The sequence below is a fragment of the Strix uralensis genome, chromosome 2 (assembly GCF_047716275.1).
Source record: "Strix uralensis isolate ZFMK-TIS-50842 chromosome 2, bStrUra1, whole genome shotgun sequence".
Lineage (NCBI taxonomy): Eukaryota > Metazoa > Chordata > Aves > Strigiformes > Strigidae > Strix > Strix uralensis.
In genome coordinates, this window is record NC_133973.1 from 122,763,782 (window position 1) to 122,784,231 (window position 20,450).

General features: G+C 38.9%; 1 protein-coding gene across 4 annotated transcripts in view; it reads left to right on the top strand.

Moving 5' to 3' along the window:
• The window catches only part of PDGFD (platelet derived growth factor D), a 146,655-nt gene extending 142,843 nt beyond the window's left edge, over window positions 1–3,812 (top strand). For 3 of the 4 annotated variants that reach the window (XM_074860181.1, XM_074860184.1, XM_074860182.1), the window contains one exon: window positions 219–3,812. In XM_074860181.1, coding sequence (XP_074716282.1) covers window positions 219–353 — 135 coding nt within the window. In that variant the 3' untranslated portion in view covers window positions 354–3,812. The remainder of the gene's footprint in view (window positions 1–218) is intronic. The other variant, XM_074860185.1, reaches the window with a different exon arrangement.
• The last annotated feature ends 16,638 nt before the right edge of the window (window positions 3,813–20,450 follow it).

Consider the following 20,450-nt stretch of genomic DNA (forward strand, 5'->3'; position numbering starts at 1 on the left):
AAGATACCTGATGAAGGAAATAATCCAATCTGTCAAAGCTCCAGCACAAACAGTACAGCAGGATGTCACAGAGTGGAAAGAAAAAAATGAAAGTAAAGCAAAAATGTGTCCAAATTAATGCTGGTTTGGGCCATTAAGGGTCCTCAGGGCCCCAACACTCTCATCCTCAATTCTCTAACAGTGTTTTCTAACCCATGCATTTCTGTTGATTTTCCCAGGTGCTGAAATTTGTCCCTGAGGCTGGGCATCCCAGAAGAAAAGGCAGAACCAGAAACAACATGGCCTTAGTAGATATACAGCTGGATCATCATGAGCGTTGTGATTGTGTCTGCAGTTCAAGACCTCCCCGATAAAAAATAAATAAATAAAAGGAAAAAAACAAGACACACTAATTGCAGTTTACCGGACATTTACTTTTAAGCAGGATTGCTCTGAGGACCTTTACTCACTAATCATTTGAACTTTGCTACTAGCCTGCCTTTGCAATTAGCAAAAATGATTGCTGTGTTTCAGCATAGCTGTGCTGATTAGTGCCACGGCAGCTAAACAGGTATATCATAGATTTATGTATCAGCATCCAAGAATATAGGATTATGGTTATCTGTAGCTAGATTCTGAGGGTTGAGATTTTCAAAGCTCACTTATAGTCCTTAGGCACACAATGCCCACTGAAATTAAACACCAGTTGTGTATGTATTTGTGGCAGCTGGCAATAAAATAGCATTGTGTTTCTGTTTCTCACTCACCAATTCCTACACTCAAATTCTGCTGCCATTTCTACCTGCTTAGCTCTCTTGACGGTCAGGAGGGTTTTGTGGGTATAAATGAAGAGAGAATTTGAGCTTGTATTGAGTGTAAAATAATTTCTCCCGCTCTGAGAGGGAACTTCCCAGTGTTCCAGCCCAACAGAGTGAGATACAATGAGTAAAATCCATCACCACATGAAATATTGCACCAGTAAAATCAAATCTCACTGTTTGTACTTGAGCAAATCATGTGCTGAAATTAGTAGATGCTTTGCATAAGCCGGGACACTGGTGGCAGTAGGGGTTTGCAGAGACTGGTACTTTTGCCATGGTGACTCCACAGGAGCCATTGCCCAGGCACTTCTGCAAGAGGGGGCTGCTGCCAGGTCCCCAGGTAAATTGCTGTGGGCTGGGACCGATTCTGGTCTTTACAGACCTGGACTGGACTCTTGCCCCTTGCCCAGAGCTGCCCACAGTTGCCCAGGAGGAGCCCTCTCTACACAAAAAGGGAAAGACAACCCTCACCTTGTATCCTCCTCGCTGCAGTTCGAGGACTACTGTGTTTCCCCATGCAGGCAATGAAGATAGGGCACTTGTTTGTTGAAAATACTGATTTGTTTTGCAGTTTTGTTACTGGGAAACAAAACTGTGCTTGAGGTTTAATTATCATTATTTGGTTTGGGGTTTGTTTGTTTGTTTGATTTAAATATAGATTATTATAACTTCGTCATATATGCATTAATCTTAGTTATCTGAGGTTAGTTGTCTCATTTCAGCTCTGTGTATTGCCATGGTTAAACTGTTGACAGTGAATTTCTTTTTGATTGCATTTTGCTGAGACATATTAACTCATCAAGCAATGTCTGTCTGTCATAGAAAATGTGCATCATTTGTTAACTTCCAGAAGAATATTATTAAGCACCATCTCATAATAAAATAAGCACTTTAAAAGCTACAGCATAGCTTCCTATGCCTTTTAAAATATTATAAAAGTGCTCTAGCTAAAAAAGGAAAAAAATTTCCTTCCAAACTAGCTTTAAGGTTTTTTTAATGCTGCTCCAAAAGTGTAAGATACAGGCAGATTTAAGTCTGGCAAAGAATTGGAGTTTTGATCATGAATGTAACAGAGGGAATGGGGCGGCACATTTAATGGCTGAGTTTTTATATTTAATAGCAGACATAGGCTGCATCGATTCATTGTGTTTGTGTTGCCTCTTGTGTTTCTGTCTTCCCGAAAGAGTGAAGTAGTTTGACTACATTATAGTTAGTGGAAACTGGCATGTGCTATAATATAATATTGGGAGCCTTCAAGCCAGTATGTTTTAGCAATCTACAGTTTTGTTACAAAAGTGCCCTAATATTCTGATTTATCCTCTTCATCAGCTCAAGTATTTTATAAGTGCTCTTTTATAATTTTAGCTAAACCTTACTGAAACATCCCTTAGAAATGTTCTGTTACTTTCTTTCCTGTACTTTAACCTTTGAGATTCAAAAAGTGTGGGGTTTTTGTTATTTATATTAATTTTTCCTCTCTGGCTCCCAGATGTCTATTTAAAAATGCTCCTGAATGTTGACTTGGGAAGTGATTCATCATTTTTCAAAGCAATTCACATTAAAAGAACAACACTGTAACCAAAGCTTGCCAACTTCTTCGTAGTTCAGGACTGTTTAAAGACGACTTCATTCTTTTTCTGTGTCTAGCTTAATAACAAGATTGACCCATCCCTTTCATAATTTATATCTAATTTTGGAAGAAATGTGCATGTGAGACCTTGGCAGTACTGGTTGTTTTTGAGACAGTGCACTCCAATGTATATTCCTGACTGAATTATATCCAAATTATGCCTAAGCACTCTGGCCCCGTAGGTAGTATTTGTTGTAGGAAACATCAGTTTCGTGTGGCTTTGCGCTTTGAGTGGTCCTTCAATTCCCATCCCCCAGGGGAAAATGTGCACCAGCCATCCACTGTGCCTGGCATCTCCCATGCACCTCTACCTGCTCGCCCAGTCTCCACCCCAATAGCCATGTGTTGGGAGGGATATTTGCGACTCCTAATTTGGGGGATCCAGCCTTGTCTGGGAGCCTGAGTTGCTGCTACAGGCAAATGGAAGAGAGAGGATCTTCCACAGTGTGCCTTATCCCGCAGGTTGAAACCACCCAATTTGGGAGCTTTTCTTTCTCTTGAGTATGTAGAAAGATCAGAAATTTGATTTGGTCCTCTAAGTGAGATGCACAAAGGTAGATGATATGAATACTCATTTTAAAAATAAGACTGAGCAGTTAATAGTTTACCTAACTGAATTACATACAGGCAGCAGTGGATGCCAGGGTACAGCAGAAAAATTCAGCTGTAAAATAAAAAGAGATTGGTATAATAAGGTTTATTCTCCTGCTTAATGTTGGGTTTACTTTCTTAAATATAGGCTAAATGTGTCACAAAATTTAAAGTATTAGTCATGGGACACTTAGTGATGAATGGAACCATTCACTGCTTCGTGCTGCCATTTGCCACACAGACAGCATGCTCCTGGCCAGTGCAGGAAAGCCAAGGATGGGCCTTATGTTGCAGTGTGGGGATGATAACATACATGTAAACTAAGTAAAACTCCCCAAGACCCAAGCCCCAAGCTGCAATGACCCTGGTGAAACCAAATACCAGCAAAACTTTTCCTTTTTATTTATTAGCAGAATTTGCAGTGATGTTTTTCCATACCTTTATTTTCTCTTTTGTCTATGTAATAATTGTTATGCTGTTTACATATTACTTTAACTTAAAAAGAAAAGCTATAAAAAAACCTAATCTGGTTCATTTTTACTGGTGGAATTGGAACCCCCCAAAATAAATACATTTTCAAAGGAAATTCAAGAAGATTTCTAATTTCAAGCCACTCGCTAGCTTTGTATTTACTGTATTCTTCTGGGATAGAGTCTACTTTCTCAAGTGCAATCTATATATATTTTTTTGTTATCTCATTTAAATGCCGCTTTCCTAGCAGTATTTTTTACTTTATGCAGTATGTAATGTGTCTTATCTTGATGAAAAAATAAATACTGCTTTTGAAAGAAGATACTCTGAGTGATTATTCAGAATTCAGATGAACCCGTGATTTCTGGAAGTCATTTCCACTGGAAGTCATTTCCGCAACATGACAGCGTACATGCTAGGTGTCCTTGTGAATTTTAGCAGTCACTCCCAGGAGTATCAGGGAAGTACCAAAGTGCAATTTTGGGATAATTGAGTTTGAACCCCTGAGCTGGAAGAGCTGACAGCTTCCTTGCAAAGCAGCAGCAGCATGGCAGCAGCACAGCATTTCTGATAGATGTATTAGGGCACTCTCCCAGACTCGATGCTGGTCTTGGCCCCCGCGGTCTTGGCTTGGTTCCAGCAGATATGTCCTCACTTGTCCTACTGAAGCTGCTTCTTACTGTCAAAGGAAGCTCCTGCTGAAGCTCTTTATCTCACCTGAACCAGGGCAGAGTTAAGCATCCAATTGCTGAGTGCAGGGCAGCTGGAGGAACCTAAAGCCTCTTGAGATGAGGAAATTTAATCTACCCTTGTGAGTTTGGGCATTGCCCCCAGCTTTGGCAGAAGTAAATTTTGTTGTGTTGCATCTGGAACATAACTTTCATAGCTTTGATAACTAAATTTCAATTTAAAGTTCTTGTGTTAAGCTAAAGCTGCCTTAGGCCTTCATTGGAACTTTGAATAAGGACATGAAGTTTTTGCCAAATTAATTCCTCACTAACTAGATGCCCTGTCTGATAAGGGAAATACAGATAGCATACAGTCTGGGGACCCAACTTTGCAGCCTGTCCTCATGCATGTGTGCCTTGTTCTGTACGGCAATACCACCGACCTGGAACATTCAGCCATTCAGATGAGCATATTTATCCCCTTTAGTTTGGTCCTTGTTACTTAAAAAAAAAAAAAAAAAAAAATGGCAGTCAGAAGAGACATTTCCTAACAAAGGAAGCAGTTCTCTTGTGCACATTGAACAAGAATATATTAATGGGTGGAGAAGACATTTTTTGCCCTTCAGAAATACACTGAATACACTGTGTAGACAAAAGCTCAGCAATTGCTAAGTGTTCAAGGATGGCATAAAACTCCTCCCATCTGGCATTGCTATGTACTTATATAATAATGGCTAGCTAACATTATCAGTTTGTCCTTGTGCTCACATGAGTGAAAGCTTTTATAAATCTGCAACATGAAAAGTACTCTGTGTCTCTTCAGCTGAAAAAAATATATGGTTTCTGAGGTCATTCAGGAACTCACCATTACCTTTTTTAAAAAAATAATGTATTTTTTAAACATTCTTCTCATTTTTCAAGAATGCAGAATCTTCTCCTAGCTGATTTTAAGATCTGCAACAGCGGTAAAAATACTTCCCAGAAAATTCATTTAAAACTTACCTTGGTCTTTTCTGCAGCACATTGCCCAGTCACACTGCTGTAATGCAAATTCAACAGATGTCTAATTTGTACTTATTCTCCTAGGGACTCCAGTGCAGCAGCTAATGAAAATGCATAAATTAGTGTTCTTGTCTCTCATTCTAGGAACTTTAACTTTGTTTATTGATAGTTTTGGTCAAATATGCTGAAATACATAATATTCATAATTTGTTTGGCTGTTCATTGATGGGCCTTTAAAATTTGCCTTAAGTGTTTAAAGTATAAATTCAATTTTTAATTTCTTTTCAAAGACTTCTTCAAGAAATGGGATTTCCAAAACAGCAAATATTCTGCCATGAATAGTAAGAAGGAAGTATTTTAGGTTTTAGACTATCTTCTAAAATTGATTTGACTTAATTGATCTGAAATTCCTTTATAGGTAGCAAAAATAACATTTCAAAACTGAATTTTTAAAACCTGATTTTTGAAACTGAGTTTCAAAATGTCATTTATGTATTACATATAGAAAGTTGCTGTGGCAGAGACTTACTTTAACAAAAATGAAATTAGTTATGTAATAACAGTTACTGTATTAAATGCTCCAATTTCAAGCTGACAAAGGATTTCTGCTTCAGTTGAAAGAATTTCAGTTTCAGAGCCAGTATGAAGAGAAAAGGATAAAAAGAACTGGGTACCTTTCCAATATTTTTAAAGAAATGGTGATGACATAAGAAAAAACCCTTAACTTTTACTCACTGCATTTTATTGGATAAGTAATGAGAGCAGACATCTTAACCTTTTTGTTCTGTGTTTGAGTTTGGAGAATATCATCTCAAGTAGTGGGTGCACTGAGATGCGCTCTCTCAGATCAGTGTGAAATCAATTTAGCCTCTCCAAGATGAAGATGGTATCAATACAATTCTGTTAAATCTTTCTATCCACTGTCATAGTCATAGACTTTTACCAAACAACAAATAAACAAATCAATTTGGTTTGTTAATATGGTATTTCCACTTGTACCTAGTATATGAAGAAAGAGGAGTCCCTGCCCAAAAATGAAAAACTATTATGCATTGAGGAATCACAGACTTGCTGAGGTGGGAAGGGACCTCTGGAGATTGTCTTGTCCAACCCTCTGCTCCAAGCAGAGTCACCTGTGGCAGGTTGCTCTGTCACGTCCAGTTGGGTTTTGAATTTCTCCAAGGATGGCGTCTCCACTCTATTACTAGACTTTATGTAGAGCAAGGAGGAGCCATCTGTTTTGACAAAATGTGTAAAAACAAGAGACAGAGAAAAGTCCAGCAAAGACTTGGACCTCCACTGAGGGCTCTGGGTCAGGGAAGACTCTTCAGTCCTTGGTGACTAGGATCTTCTCCCTGCCATGTCAGGCAGGATTTCCGGCTCCTAGTCCTACACTTACCTAACAGTATCAGTGGTACGATAATTCAAGGACCAGACAGAGCCATGTATCTTAGATGGTGTGAGGAGAAGGACCAAACTATCCCCACAGGATGATTTTTCCCCCAAGGTGTAGTAACTGTCTGGTTCATTAATAACACAGACAAAGCTTGTTAGCTTACATGACTAATGGCTTGTCCCCACACACAAGAAGGAGCAGAAGGCCACACCAGCATGGGAGGGAGCCCCAGTCGTCTCAGCAGACCAATGGAGCCCTCAACCCCCTCAGCCCTGGCCTGCCCTGGGGACCCTCAGCCCATAAGCTGGGGGACACTCATCATCATGAACCAACAGGATAGGATCCCCATCACCCCACAGACTGAGGGATGGTCACTGATGGGGCATGGGGACCACCATGGGAGGGCAAGGAAAGGTTATTTCAAGGTTGCACAGGACTTACGAGATGTTCCAGAAGGGATAGGGAAAGGGAGGATCAAAGTAGTTTGGGGAGAAGCGAGTGAGAAAACAACAGGATAAGGGAACAAAAGGGGACAGCTGTGTGCAGGATGGGGCTGGTCAATGCACCTGCCTGGCCTTGCCCTGTGTGTGACCAGCTCAGTCTGTCCTGGCCTCTCACTAAACCCCATTTCTAGCCATTTTCCCAGGTGAGGGGCTCTTTCCTGTGTGCAGAGATGTGTATGTGTGGGGGATTCAGTGAGAGCCCCTGGGATGGGACCAGGCGCTGGAGGCCCATGTGTCCATGGTGTCAGTGACTGCAAAGACTGAGTTGGCTGCTGGAGGGATCAGATGGTCCAGGCCAACTGCCCAAGAGACTGTGGGGTCTGGGGGTTGACTAAGACCCACCTGCACGTGTCTGTGGGAACACGTGCTCAGCCCCACTGCTGGCTGGACGTGGGTGCAAGGAGCTACAGCAGCCTCACCTCCATCAGACTCTGCAGCTGCTAACACCATTTAGCAAGCCATCACAGGGGAATTTTTCATAAATTGTGAAAAGATTGGAGACTGCAGTATTTTGGATCATCCAGATAGATTTTCTCATTAAGTCATAGGAAGGCAAATTGTCCAGCTTTACTGGAATATACAGGCTGGGCTGCAGCACAGCCCCCAGAGCTTCCTCCTGAACTCAGAGAGCACCTGATGTAAAAGAGGCCTTCATTAAACCATTCTGTTACCCGACAGATGGCATTCACTGCAACCTTTACATCAAAATACCAACCCTTGGATTCTGTTGCTAATTTATTTCAAAAGGTCAGGCAAGGATTTGTGTGCCCTCAAGGAATCGATTGCTTTATAGGAAGCTGAAGTTTCAGTATTCAAATAACCCCACATAGGCAAAATGCTGCAATTTTTCCAGTTAAACTGTATCTGAACACCAATTACACAACTGATTATTAAATGAAGATAAGCCATGTAGGCTTCCATGAAGAAGACTAATTGGTTTTTTCAATTAAAATGAAGACACTTGGTCCAAATTAAGACCCCAACAAGAAAAAGTAAGCAAATTAGTTTCACTGAGAAATGCAGCTACTGCATACCTAAAATCTTCAGGATTGAACAATGCAGGTTAAGTCAACGATTTTAATAATCAGAATGGAAGTATCCCTTAAAAAAGTCCTTCTACATAGAGCTAATTCAAGGAAAAAAAGAAAACTAGTCCTTGCATTGTATACCACTAGCTGATTGCACTGAGCTCTGGACAGCACCGAGTGGTTTTTGGTTTATCTGAGTATTTAAGTTCTTTTTTCTGACAAACATTTTAACAAGATATGCAACTTTCATCAAATACCAAATTGTTGTTCTTTGCCCTTCACAGCAGTGCTTATTGAAAAATCAAAGACCAAAGAGTACTCCTTACACAGAGAAGAGCTTACATGGACATGCAAATGTCTGCATTAGAAAAAAAAGAGAAAACAAAAAAAACCCCAAAACAAACAACAAAACCAAACCATATTTAGAATGACTTGTATATGTGCTGAGGGAGTTTTCTTGTTCCTGGCATGTGTTTAAAGAAAAAAAATTATTTTAAACTCCAAAATACAATGTTGTATATTCATGTAAGACCCTGCTGAACGATCAACAGTGGCTATAAGTTGGCAAAGTGATAACCTATAAACTATGTGAGGCATCTGCTAAGTGAACTGTTACTCCCATTGATACCTTCTTCCTTTTCCACTGCATTATGATCCTCTAAACTACAGCGTTTGATACACGGTGACAATGGTCTTCAAGGGCATACAAATAGACACTCTACAATAGGTTTGACCAAAGAAACAACCTGACATTTGTTTAGCTTATCAAACTGAAGGCTGACACACAATATTGTTATTTTCTCTCTATTAAAAGCTATGTAAACTATATGATTATGTGGGTGCAGCATAAAATAAATTATAAATGCTGGAAATTTAAAAAGAACACGCTAAGGCCTTTAAGTTGGAGAAAACTCATAAAGACTGCACATTCCAGGAAAACCAAATTATCTGGGTGGTCCTTGAAAACTGCCAAGGACTTTATGAACTTTCCTGAGTGTAGACCACCTCATATGGTACTGAATAACTGAGAAACTTGCTGTAAAATAGTGTATGATATATTACACTGAAGTTGTCGGGTTTTTTTCTAGTCTCAGCAAGTTTTCTGAGTAATTTCTTTAGCTGCATTTGGTTCCAAGCAGTTGCTCCTCCTCTATTTAATCCAAACTGGAAACAATTCTCTGATCAAATGCATCTTGCTAATATATCTGTGTATGTATAAATATGGCCATGCATGCATATATATAAATAAAACATATATTACATATAATTTTTTCTCATATATATGTATACAAGCTTTTTCATAACTCCAAGTTGAAAAACATCAGGAAAAAATTTAAATCCTACTCCATCAAGATAAAATTCTTCAGCAGGCAAAAAGAAAGATTATTCTTACACTACAGTTAAATTTTCTTTCTTTGAAGATCACTGAAGGCTTTTAAATCAAGTACTATGCAAGACCGTCTCATTTTTGTCCCAGTCTTCCTCTTCCAGGCTTCCATTGCTCACACAGGAAATTTTAAGAACTCTGCTCAGTGTTAACGCAGTTGCTGAAGGTTGTTAGTCATAGTTGAAACTCTTCAGCTGAATTTCTTTTCATGAATTTTGCAGTTTTGCTTCTTCTGCACAAGTCTTGAAAGATTGCTAACTGCCATGCTTTGTCTTTTGGGTGTTTAAATCTACAGACATCAAAGAAACATATCTTTGATGCAGAAATTCAGTGCATAAGAAAAGAGGAAATGATACATATACCTCTGCCAAGGTCTTTGAATTAGGCATTGCTGTCAACCTCAGACATCTGTTAGAAGACCCAGAGGTCTTACTGTCTGAAGATACTAGCAAAGCCTGAAGATCTTAGGGAAATGGTGAACTGCATGAAAGTCTGAACATCCTCCTTACCTTATTTCACTCGCAAGGGGCAACACCTTGATCTGTAACTCCTTTAAAACCTTCTAGTACTATCATTTTCATCTAAGGTGATAGCTAGTCTTGGGTTCATTGGGCCACAACCTATGCAGAGAGGAAGACTTAAACCAGTTATCCAATATATACTACATCAGCCTTCACTTGACAGAATGGGAAAAGACACACAGATGATGAATATGAGCTTTCTTCCCTCTAAAAGCAGCAAGAAGGTTAGTCTGGCCTCAAAAATTTTTGCTTCAGTTTGATATTGCAATTATGCATTACTTATCAGTTATTGGCACTGGAAAATTAACTGGGTCTTTGGCCTGGAAACCTAGCATGTTGAGATGTCTGATAAGGCAGGAGATTCCTCTGACTAAATGCACATCTCTGACCCAGCCTATATCCCCTTAGAGTCACAGTGGAGAAACAGGTCCACGCAGGGCAGCTTCCCTGACCGTAACACAAGCATCTAAACCAGGTCAGGGAAGGAGAGCAGACAGGAACAAGGTCTCCCTTGACAAGATTGTCCAACAGCCCAGTTCAGTGCAGGTGCTATGGCTGACCTGTCCCAGGTTCAGTTCCGGATACATACAGGTAATTATCAAGTGGTACCACAAGGAGTAGGGACTGGTGACTCACAGGGAGAGCAGCTCATACAAGGTAATACAGAATGATTAGTTTAAGGCTTGCTTTTGTTGAAAGTTGAAGGCTGGTCCCAGTAGACACATTTGTAGATGGAAAGCTGAATAATTGGGCTGAGCAGTCACTGGTAACTAAACATACCACTCCCTGGGCTTTGAAGAAAGGTCATCTAGATTTATTGTTCCTACTTGATTATATAAAGACTCCCCACCTTTTCCTTCTAACACAGTGTTTTAACATGATATAGTTACACAGGTTTGAACTTAAATATGATAAATACAGCTATGTAAGTTAAATATGGTGTTGATATAGCATTTATAAGAATGCAGAGATACGGGCTTGCTTTGTAGATGATAAGGTAAATTTAAGCACAAGCACACTATTGCATTGCAAATAAATCATTTTCCTCATTGCAGAAAATGAGTGATACAATGCTGTTTATTCACACTGCCTATTCCAAGGCAGTGTTTGCCAACTATACTGACTACTATGATTACATCACCTGTTACTTCATGCTAAAATCTGGTGAAACTAAGAATAAATGATAGATCCCTGCAAAACCTCTCCTGTGTCTATTGGCAAACAGTACTCTCCGTTCACTTCCCAGTGACAACTGAATGGAAGGATGTATTATAACGAAAAAGTCATGAAAACTGCAGAAAATGTAAACTTCCCGTCTATTCATTCTGAAGTGTTAGGACAGGCTGAAGCAATGGGCAGTTATAAAGTACAGTCCAACTAATAACAGGAAGACTGTGTTCCCATAAAAGAACTATTACAAGAGAATGTACAAGAGGCCGGGAAACCTACCATGCCTGAACGTTGTTTGGAATTCAGCTGAAATGGATGAAGTAATGGAGAGGAAACTACACGAATTCTTCTTTCCTTTGGGATGGATGGCAGATGGATTTATCATGCTTGTAGAGTACTAATTCTTTTCAGGCATACAATGTCGTATATCATGTCATTCGTGGCATGGATCATTACAATTGTTTCTAGAGATCATTCTATAACAAAACTCTGGCTCCCAAATGTAGTCTGGGTACTTGCTCAAAACTCACAGATTGTTATTTCTAATACTTCTAATCCAACACAACTGTTTTGCTCCACTTTTTTTCAGGTCCCTCCATATCAGGCAGTGTTCAGAAACAAGATTTCATTTTACCTCCATTTTTCTCATTGGATTCACAAGTTAACTGATTCTGGTCCACAAAGAAACAGTTATTCTTTCTTCTGTAGTCCTGATCATTATTTTTCATTATATCTTGAATGAAAGAAAGATACTTTGGTGAAATGACAGGGCAAACCTCTCTGTGCAATTCAGAACAGTCATGCTTCACCTAAACCAAAGTTTCAGCTTGTACTGAGTATTTATTTACATGACTCAATGTGATATCACCACAAGCTAGAAAAACATTCTAAGCGCCCGCATCCAAAAATGATTACAAATCAGGATTTCAGTTTCCCCAGCTTTCCTGATGTGTGATATTAGTTGGAGAAATAGTGAAACTTAGAAACAGTTGTGAAACCCTCTCCACAAATATTTATATTCTGTAGAGGTTTTCCTGAGAGGATGAAGATAAAATTTCACCCTAAACCATTTGTCTGAGAAAACCAGCTGAATTTTAAACACATTCATTTCCAACCTGTGTACAGCAGGTGATTTTCAAGCCCTGATCACACCTACTGTCCCTGCAGTGACCCTGCTCAGTCAAACCTCATTGGCATTGGCCAGTGCTCACTCATGAGCAATGGGTGCCAATAAAAACTGCTGGGAAAGGCTCATCTGCGGAGCACTCAGGAAAACTGTAGACATTGCAGATGTCGTGACAGAAAGCTAGCACTCACAAGATTTATTTTTTTTCTTTTTTTTTTTAAATGACATAGAACTTCTGATTCTGGTTTCAGAAAATTGAAAAAAAAAAAAAAATTTTTATCTGGAAGCTGCCTAGCTGATTACAATTTTCCAGTCATATTAATGGACAAAATGGATATTGAAAATCACCTTTGAAAATCTGAATTTTTGTGGACTCCTATAATATGTTAATTTTCTCAGTGTTGGGCCCACTGGAGTGTGTGATGAATCACTACAAAGCCCAAGGAAATAATTCAGCAGGATAACATGGAGAGAATGAGCAATATGAATTTGAGAAGAGATATTAGGTTGGGGGAACCCATGGTGCAGTAAGCCTGATGGGAACTGTGTAAAGACCGAAAGCTGCAATGATTAACTCCCCATGACATTCAGGTATCACAGAGGGTAGAATTGATCTTATTAGTTGAGGAATGGGTCAAGTAGCATGTTGTAAATTATGCTTTTGCCCTCTCAAAAATCTTCTCTGTGCTTCTTACTGTGCTAAAGATATCCTAGATTGCAGAGAAACAAATGCTAGAAGCCTTGCAGGAATTAAGGTGCAAGAGAGTTACAGTGGCATCTTATTTCTAATGCTGTATTTCTTAGCAGCACTGGCAGCATGATAGAGAAGATAGCATTTAATTTAGTGCTGCTTTCAAACTGTAGAAAAACTCTGGATTAATTTTATTTTGATCTAGTAAACAGAGACTGTTTCTAAACCCTAAAACCAGTTTGTGCTATAGTTTATTTCTCAAAACTTTTTTTTTAATTATATACATTAAGTATCATAAGTGAGCTTAATAATATTACCTGTGCAATTTCTGAGACAGAAAACAACATTATCCAGAAAAACCACTTGCAAGAACTGTTCCTCAATGAGGTAGAAATAACAATACTCTATTTCTATACAGAATATATAAAGCATCAAGGTTCTGCAGTAAAAAAGATTTTAGATTTAAGGTATAGATTTAAAGAAAAAGAGAAGTGCTAGAGCAATAGAAGGGTCCAAAAACCGGAAGCTGAGAAGAAAATTCCTCATAAACTGGAAAACAGGTTAATTTGGGTGCTGCTCATTCTGATTTGGTTTCATGAAACTGAGCATGTCTAGATGCTACAGCTTCAATCTCTGAATCTCAGAAAGACTTGTTTATGACTGAAATTCAGCAAAGGTTGTGTGTGCATGCTTAAGTTAATTTCTTCAAGGTAATGATGTTTGGTAATGTTGTCACTTTGATTTAGAACAGACTGTGCTTCCTTCAGAATGCTAAATTCCAGTATCTTTGATATCACTCTAGTGGACACTAGTTTCTTCTGCTTCACCTCCACTGTTTTTAACATTTCATAGTCATGCAGTGAGCTAGACCATGGAAGTATGTGGATAAAAATTAACCAAGAAGAAAAGAAAATCAGAAACAGCTCTCTGAGCTGGTAGGAAAAGCTGTCTGGGAGAAGGCAGGACTACCCTGTTCCCTGACAGGATAACACTGAGCTTGTTCAACTTTATATTCTTGCATTTGAAAGTAAATTCTTTATCACAAATTTGTTAATGTTAATAATTAATTATTTTAGCTAACTAAACTCAAAGTTACTGTTTACTGTTTACAGAAGGAAGAAAGGGAGGGAGGGAGGAAGGAAGTAATAAGGGAGGGACGGAAGAAAGTAAGGGAGGGAAAGAAGAAAGGTGGCTAGAAGGAGAGGGACACATGTATCAAAAAAAAAAAAAAAAAAAAAGCCAGTGCCTAAGAAAAGAGCTGCAACTGCATGAAATTCTGCAACTGCATGGAATTGAAATAGCATAGTGAGACAACTTTGAACAACTGTAAAAATCCAGCTAGTTGAAAAAGGTAACTGTTCAGAAAATGATCAATCTGGCTTTAATATGTTTTTGATTACAGCTTTGTGATCTGAGTAATACCACCTACAAGGAAGAACAAGATCCAGACTGGGCACTAGTGTTATTAATAAAATGTGATTTTTTTTCTTGTTTGAGTGTTCATAGCAAAACATGTAGGCATTTAAATATGTAATTAAATGTTACCTGCCACCCCTGCTGGCTGCACTGTAAATAGTGTTAATTTCTCAACAAATTTTCTTTGAGTAAAGCTGTGCTGCAGTCAGAAAACTATTCATAAAACTCCGCAGTCAGAAGAAATATGCTGTGAGTTTTACACAGTCTTTAAAAGAGGTAGAAACTTTACCACACCTTATTAGTTGCCAAAAGTATACATTACCACTTTGGATTTAGAGGCAGGATCCTGAACAGCTTGCCAGAGAAGAAATATTATCCGAGCAACCCACACCAGAGCCCTCCATAGAATCTACAGAACTTTACTACACACAGGAGGGATGTGTTTTATTGCCAGTAAAAACATGATTTCATTAAGGAGCTTCATCATATGCAATATTACATAAACTATCTTTTTTTCACTGCACAAATTCCCATTGAGATCAATTGGGCAATTGTCCAATTCCCAGACTAGGGATTCTCTGTAATAAACAGAATAGGAAACTGCACAAAATAGTAGTATTTCAAACAAATTATGATTTTTAGCTAGTGTCTGGCGTTGCCTTGTGAAGGATCCTGTTTCCCTGCTGAAGTCCAAAGTCATGGTTCCATAGCCCCAAAAGGCATCTGAGTGCTCTCAGGAGTGTCTCAGGGCTCTTCCACCCCAGAACGATGCTGAGGATTGCAAAAGTGTGTTGATCAGAAGGGGAGTTTTCAGGGTAGTAGATCTCAAGTAATAGGAAACATCTTTTCTGCTTATACTCCCTGAAAAAAAAGTAAGACAATATAGTTAGTTAATGCTACTGATGTCATTGCGCTGTATTGTTTTTATATGCACCCCATTATTCTTCCCATATGGTATATTTTATGCAACACCAGTAGGTATCTACCTAAATCCTGTTAATATCAATGATTCACGCTCTCTATTCTGTTCTGAAGAATTATGAGAAATTAAAATGCTGTGTACATGTTCTGATACTAAAATGACAGCTATATAAGTGGCTTATTTATTGTGATGGAGTCAGTCTTGCCCATATGAGTAGAAGCTAAGTTAATTTAATTTTCGATAGGGATGCTGTATTTTACTGAATTTTGTCATCCCTCTAAAGATTCCTCCTGACTCCTTTCTTCTCTGATTTTAGTAAAGATTTTTCTTTTTGTCATCTGCACTTTCAACTATTATTAGCTCTCTCTTTATTTTATAGTTTGGATAACAGCACTGCATGTCTTTCTAGGCTGCATTTTCATAATCTCCTGAGGTGTCCTCTCGTCATGGCTGTACAGGAGGAGGGGTAGCTCTGATGTCTGCAGATGCTCTTATTCTTTCGATGACCAGAATGAAGAACAGAGATGAGTACAGAAAAAATGGATCTTCTAAATGGCTGCAAGGCATTAAGATGAGAAGTTTGACAGCAACAGATGAAGTTTACTTGATATGAGTGCATTATCTGGAGACTGTGCAAGCCACAAATTTCATAAATAATATGACATTTAATTATAAAAATTTAGTAGCTAAGTCCATATTTAAAATATTGTGTTCTCTATTCTTTCAAAGTTACTGAGTTCACTCAGCTGTCTGTTTTCTGTGGAAAGCATATGTTCCCAGCACTTATACCTAAACTGTCTTTATTTTGTTTTAAGGAGGTCTATTGAGCTTAAGAATACGCAGCGCCAATGTAATCTGATACTTGTGAACAAGAAGCAAACTATTGAAAGGGAAATAATGTAAACTGGATACAGTGGTGAATTCTCTGCAAGACTGTAAACATGGTACCTTACCCAGAGGTCAGTACTAAGGCAGTCTTGTTTAGAGTCTTCATCATTGACCTGTATGCGGAGAAAAAGTAAAACCTTAACAAATCTGTGAATGACACTAAACTGGAGGTGGAAAAAAGGAAGGGACTGTGTAAGACAATGCATTATAGAGTGTCAGTGCAGAAGGACTCTAACAGGTTTAAGAACTGGGTCAACAGAAATCACATGGAGTTCAGTAATGGGAAGTGCAAATCTCTGTGCCCAGGTGGACTAACCCCATCCACCAGTACAAGCTGGGAAATGACTGGCTGAGTAGCAGCCATGCCTAAAAGGACAGGGAGTTACTGTTGTCACCAGTCTGAGCATCAGCCAACTATGTGCTCTCAGTGCAAACAGTGCAAATTGCTTTGTTGGATACCTTAGGGTGACTGTCATCAGCAGAGAAGAAGGTGGGGTCCCCTCATATTTACCACTGGTGAGGCAATACCAGGAATCCTGTGTACAGTTTTAGCCCCCCCTTAGTTCAAGAAAAATATTGAGGAACTGGAGAGCGTCCAGTCAAGAACTACCAAGGTGGTGAGGGACTTAGAGCTCATGGCCCATAGGGAAAGGCTGAGGAAGATGAGCTTGTTTAGTCTGGTGAAGAGAAGACTCAGGGAAAATCTAATCATTGGCAGCATTTGCTTGAAGGAGACTTACAGAAGCAGTAAAGTGAAACTTCTTGGTAACAATAGGTTGTGTAACAAGGAGCAACAATCACAGCTCCTGGTTTGCAACATTCTGCCTAGACAGGAGGAAAATCTGTTTCACTAATAGAGCAGTGCGGCCCTGGCACAGACTGCCCAGAGAGGCTCTCAGATCTCCATCCTTGGAGGCTTTCAGGACTCAGCTCAGTAAAGCTATGCAGCCATCATCTAGTGTCAGCAGCACTCTTACTTTGAGCAAGATGTTGGACAAGAGGACCCCAGAACTTCCTCCCAACCATTTAAGTGACTCTAAGACTTCCACGTAGTTCTAATGCATTGGAAAAGTAGGAATGACTAAGAACTTAATTTTCAGAAGTTAGTTATCTAATTTCAAAACCTTTTAAAATTGCACCAGTTATGAAAATGGTAACTGATTCCTATCCTCTTCCTCTTTTTCTGCCTACCTTCCCCCAGGACAGATCAACTGATAGATAAGACACATAACAAGAATAGTTCAGTTGCCTGAACACTGGTGTTCAGGAGCACTTTTCTCAGATGCTCTGCAGTATCCGAGACACCCAGCTGGGACCAGCAGATGTGAAACAAGTTCTACAGAGTCCCAAGCCCTACTGGGGAGGCAGCTTGAAACCTATATTTGGAAGACTACATCCCACCCTATTAGTCAAACAATTTATTGTAAATCTGAGAAAGCACAGTGCCAGCATGGCTAGAAAAACATTTCGGTCAAGCTTTTTTGTTTAAATGTGTCTGTCGTGACAAACATTTAGTGCTAGCAATAATTAGGTACTGCTGATTAAAACATAAAACTGTAATATCTCATTTAAAACCATTTGCAGGGCTTAGGACACTTCCTTCAAGTATTTGTCATCAAACACATATTGAAAAGGATTTATGAATATCCTGGAGAGCACTACTGCATTTTAACCACTATTTTCCTTTAACCCTGTAATCTGTGTATTCAAGACTGACACCAGTGATTATAAATAACCATCATCCAAATTAATAATTGTAATACTACAAATTTGGGAAGAAGAGGAGGATACAGGATTATCTGGGCAGTGTTATAATTTGCTAGTGTGCAACTCACAGAATTTGAAGGAGAAATTAAACAGCCAAAGAAAAACAGAAGACAAGCATAGATTTTGTTTTCAAGATATTGTGTTGACAGTATGCTTGAGCAGTTTGGAGTGTTAAAAACACTGGAGTTGCAACAGTTAAGATGTAAAGCAAATATTTATTATGAAACCCTCAAATTCACAATGAATTAGACAAATAGCTGATATTATGCCCACACTCTAGAGGGAAAACTGTTTCAAGAGTTGCCAAAGACACTAAGGAAATACAGGGATTTAGCGAAGATGTAAGGACTGCTGGAATTTTTCATCATTAATTCCATGTTTAAACACCTGTACTGTTTTTTCTTCCTTTGGTTGTTTCTTTTTTTTATTTTTCTAAAATATGAATCATCCAGAGATCAACAAAGACATAAAGATTTAGCTCAATCACTGCTTATTATACCCAGCAGGAAGCACAAATGCAGATACAGTGGTACACATATGCACTACCTAGTTGTCAGTTGTGCTTATTTATTCTTGGTTTTTTTCCCAGGCTGTTCTGATTTGGTTCAATTGAAATTAAAAAAAAAAAAAAAAAAAAAAAAAAAAGAAGAAATTCTCACTAAATTCAAGTCTTCAGTTTAACCAAGTCTTCACACAGTAATTTATTGGACCAAAATAGTGCAAACATCAATCCCCCTCAATTTCATTGCCTAGATTCCAGAATGAGAGCCCACAAAATGCACAACTCTATGGATGACTCCCAAAGGCATTAAAAAGCTCAGGAAAGGTAAAGTTGACAGCATACAAAGAGAGATCTCCTCAGATGGGGATACCAAAATTAATCGCAGCTGAAACAGCAACACAAACACTTGAACCTGCATACAGTCACCAAACCAATGTTTGCTTTTTAAAACTTCTCTTCAGAACTCCAGCAGTGCAAAGCAGCTGCTAACTTTCGGTGACCTTTAGCGACAGCACTCCCATCTTTAGGGAATTGAGATTGATTTTCCACAGCTACCAGTGTAAAGACCTTTTGCCTGGGAGCATACAATGATACCAAGGTTAGAGGATTTGAAGACAGCAACTTTTACAGGGTTAGTCTTCAGCTATGTGGTGTTTATAACTACCAATTAATGTCTGCCATTTTACGCCCCGGAGTCACCTGCAGTTTCAAAACAGATTAAGCAAAGTTGTCCCCTCGAGCTCGTGGGGGCAATTCTCTAAAGTGAAGTATCAGATTCAAAAGATTCTGGCAGGAGGCAATACATAAATCAAAGCTAATAATGAATTAGCAGTGCATTTAGTGTTGGATCTGAAGTCTTTGCAAGATACAGCCAAAGTATGTGCTGTTCTCTTTGTTCTTGATACTGATGCTTTTTGGGGAAAGTGGGCTTATGCAAAGGAGGAAAAGAAGTTGAACTGGCTGATGGATGGGCTTTCAGAGGGGGCCTGGCTGTATTTCCATTTTTAAGAATAATTTAGGGTCCCATTTCTCATTTTTTCTCAGGGTCCCACACTGTCTAAAGCTATTCTTGCTCTTCGGTATAGAGTTTAAACATACCGTGTAACTCCTTCCACCACCATTTTTCCCACATACCTTTGAAATTCTGAGCCTGTTCTACTGTAAAACTAGTCATTCAGTCAGACAAGAAGAAGATAGCAAAAAAAAAAAATCTTATATTGCAATGTAGAAATGAATGCAGAGGAAGTGCTGCTCATACACAATATGAAACACACAAGAACACACAGAAGCATTTTACTCCAGTAACACCCCTGTCTTGAAACATAACCCTTTGCATTCGATATAAAGCCAAGAACGTGATTACTGTAATATACTTTGGAAATTTAGCCCCATCTTTCCTTCACGTGCTTTCCATCCTGTACTATGTACCAGGCTATCTGAAGGGGTGCATTGCCTCACAGATGATAGCAAACATTGAGACATTGGTACATACTTTCAGGTGCTGAAGTAAAGATAGGACTAAATATCTTGAGGGTCTCTGTTGTCAGCAGAAAGAAATTCTATTGAAAGAGAATTGGAAAACAATTTATTGTACTCATGCTACCCTATGATGTAAACCACTGTAGATGGAGCAGTTATGTGACTGAATATAAATGAGCAAATTAATTTACGTATAAAATGCGGCTTCTGTAATTTTGTGAAGAAGCTCTAACTTAATGCCTTTAGTAGTCTCCTGAAAATGTTGCACTGGGTAAGATGTTTATCCAAAGTGATCCACTGCCCAGTAGAAGCTTTTGAATTCAAAAGTGATAAAGTGGCACACAAATCCATGTAGATATATTTTTTAAAATGAGTCTGCCAGCTGGAAGAAAGATGTAAATGGAGAGGCTGAGAAGTGCTAATTATTTGAACCACTTAAATAGTGGGAAGTGCTGGGCTGCGAATTTAACGGTTTTGCATTGCGCTAATCTC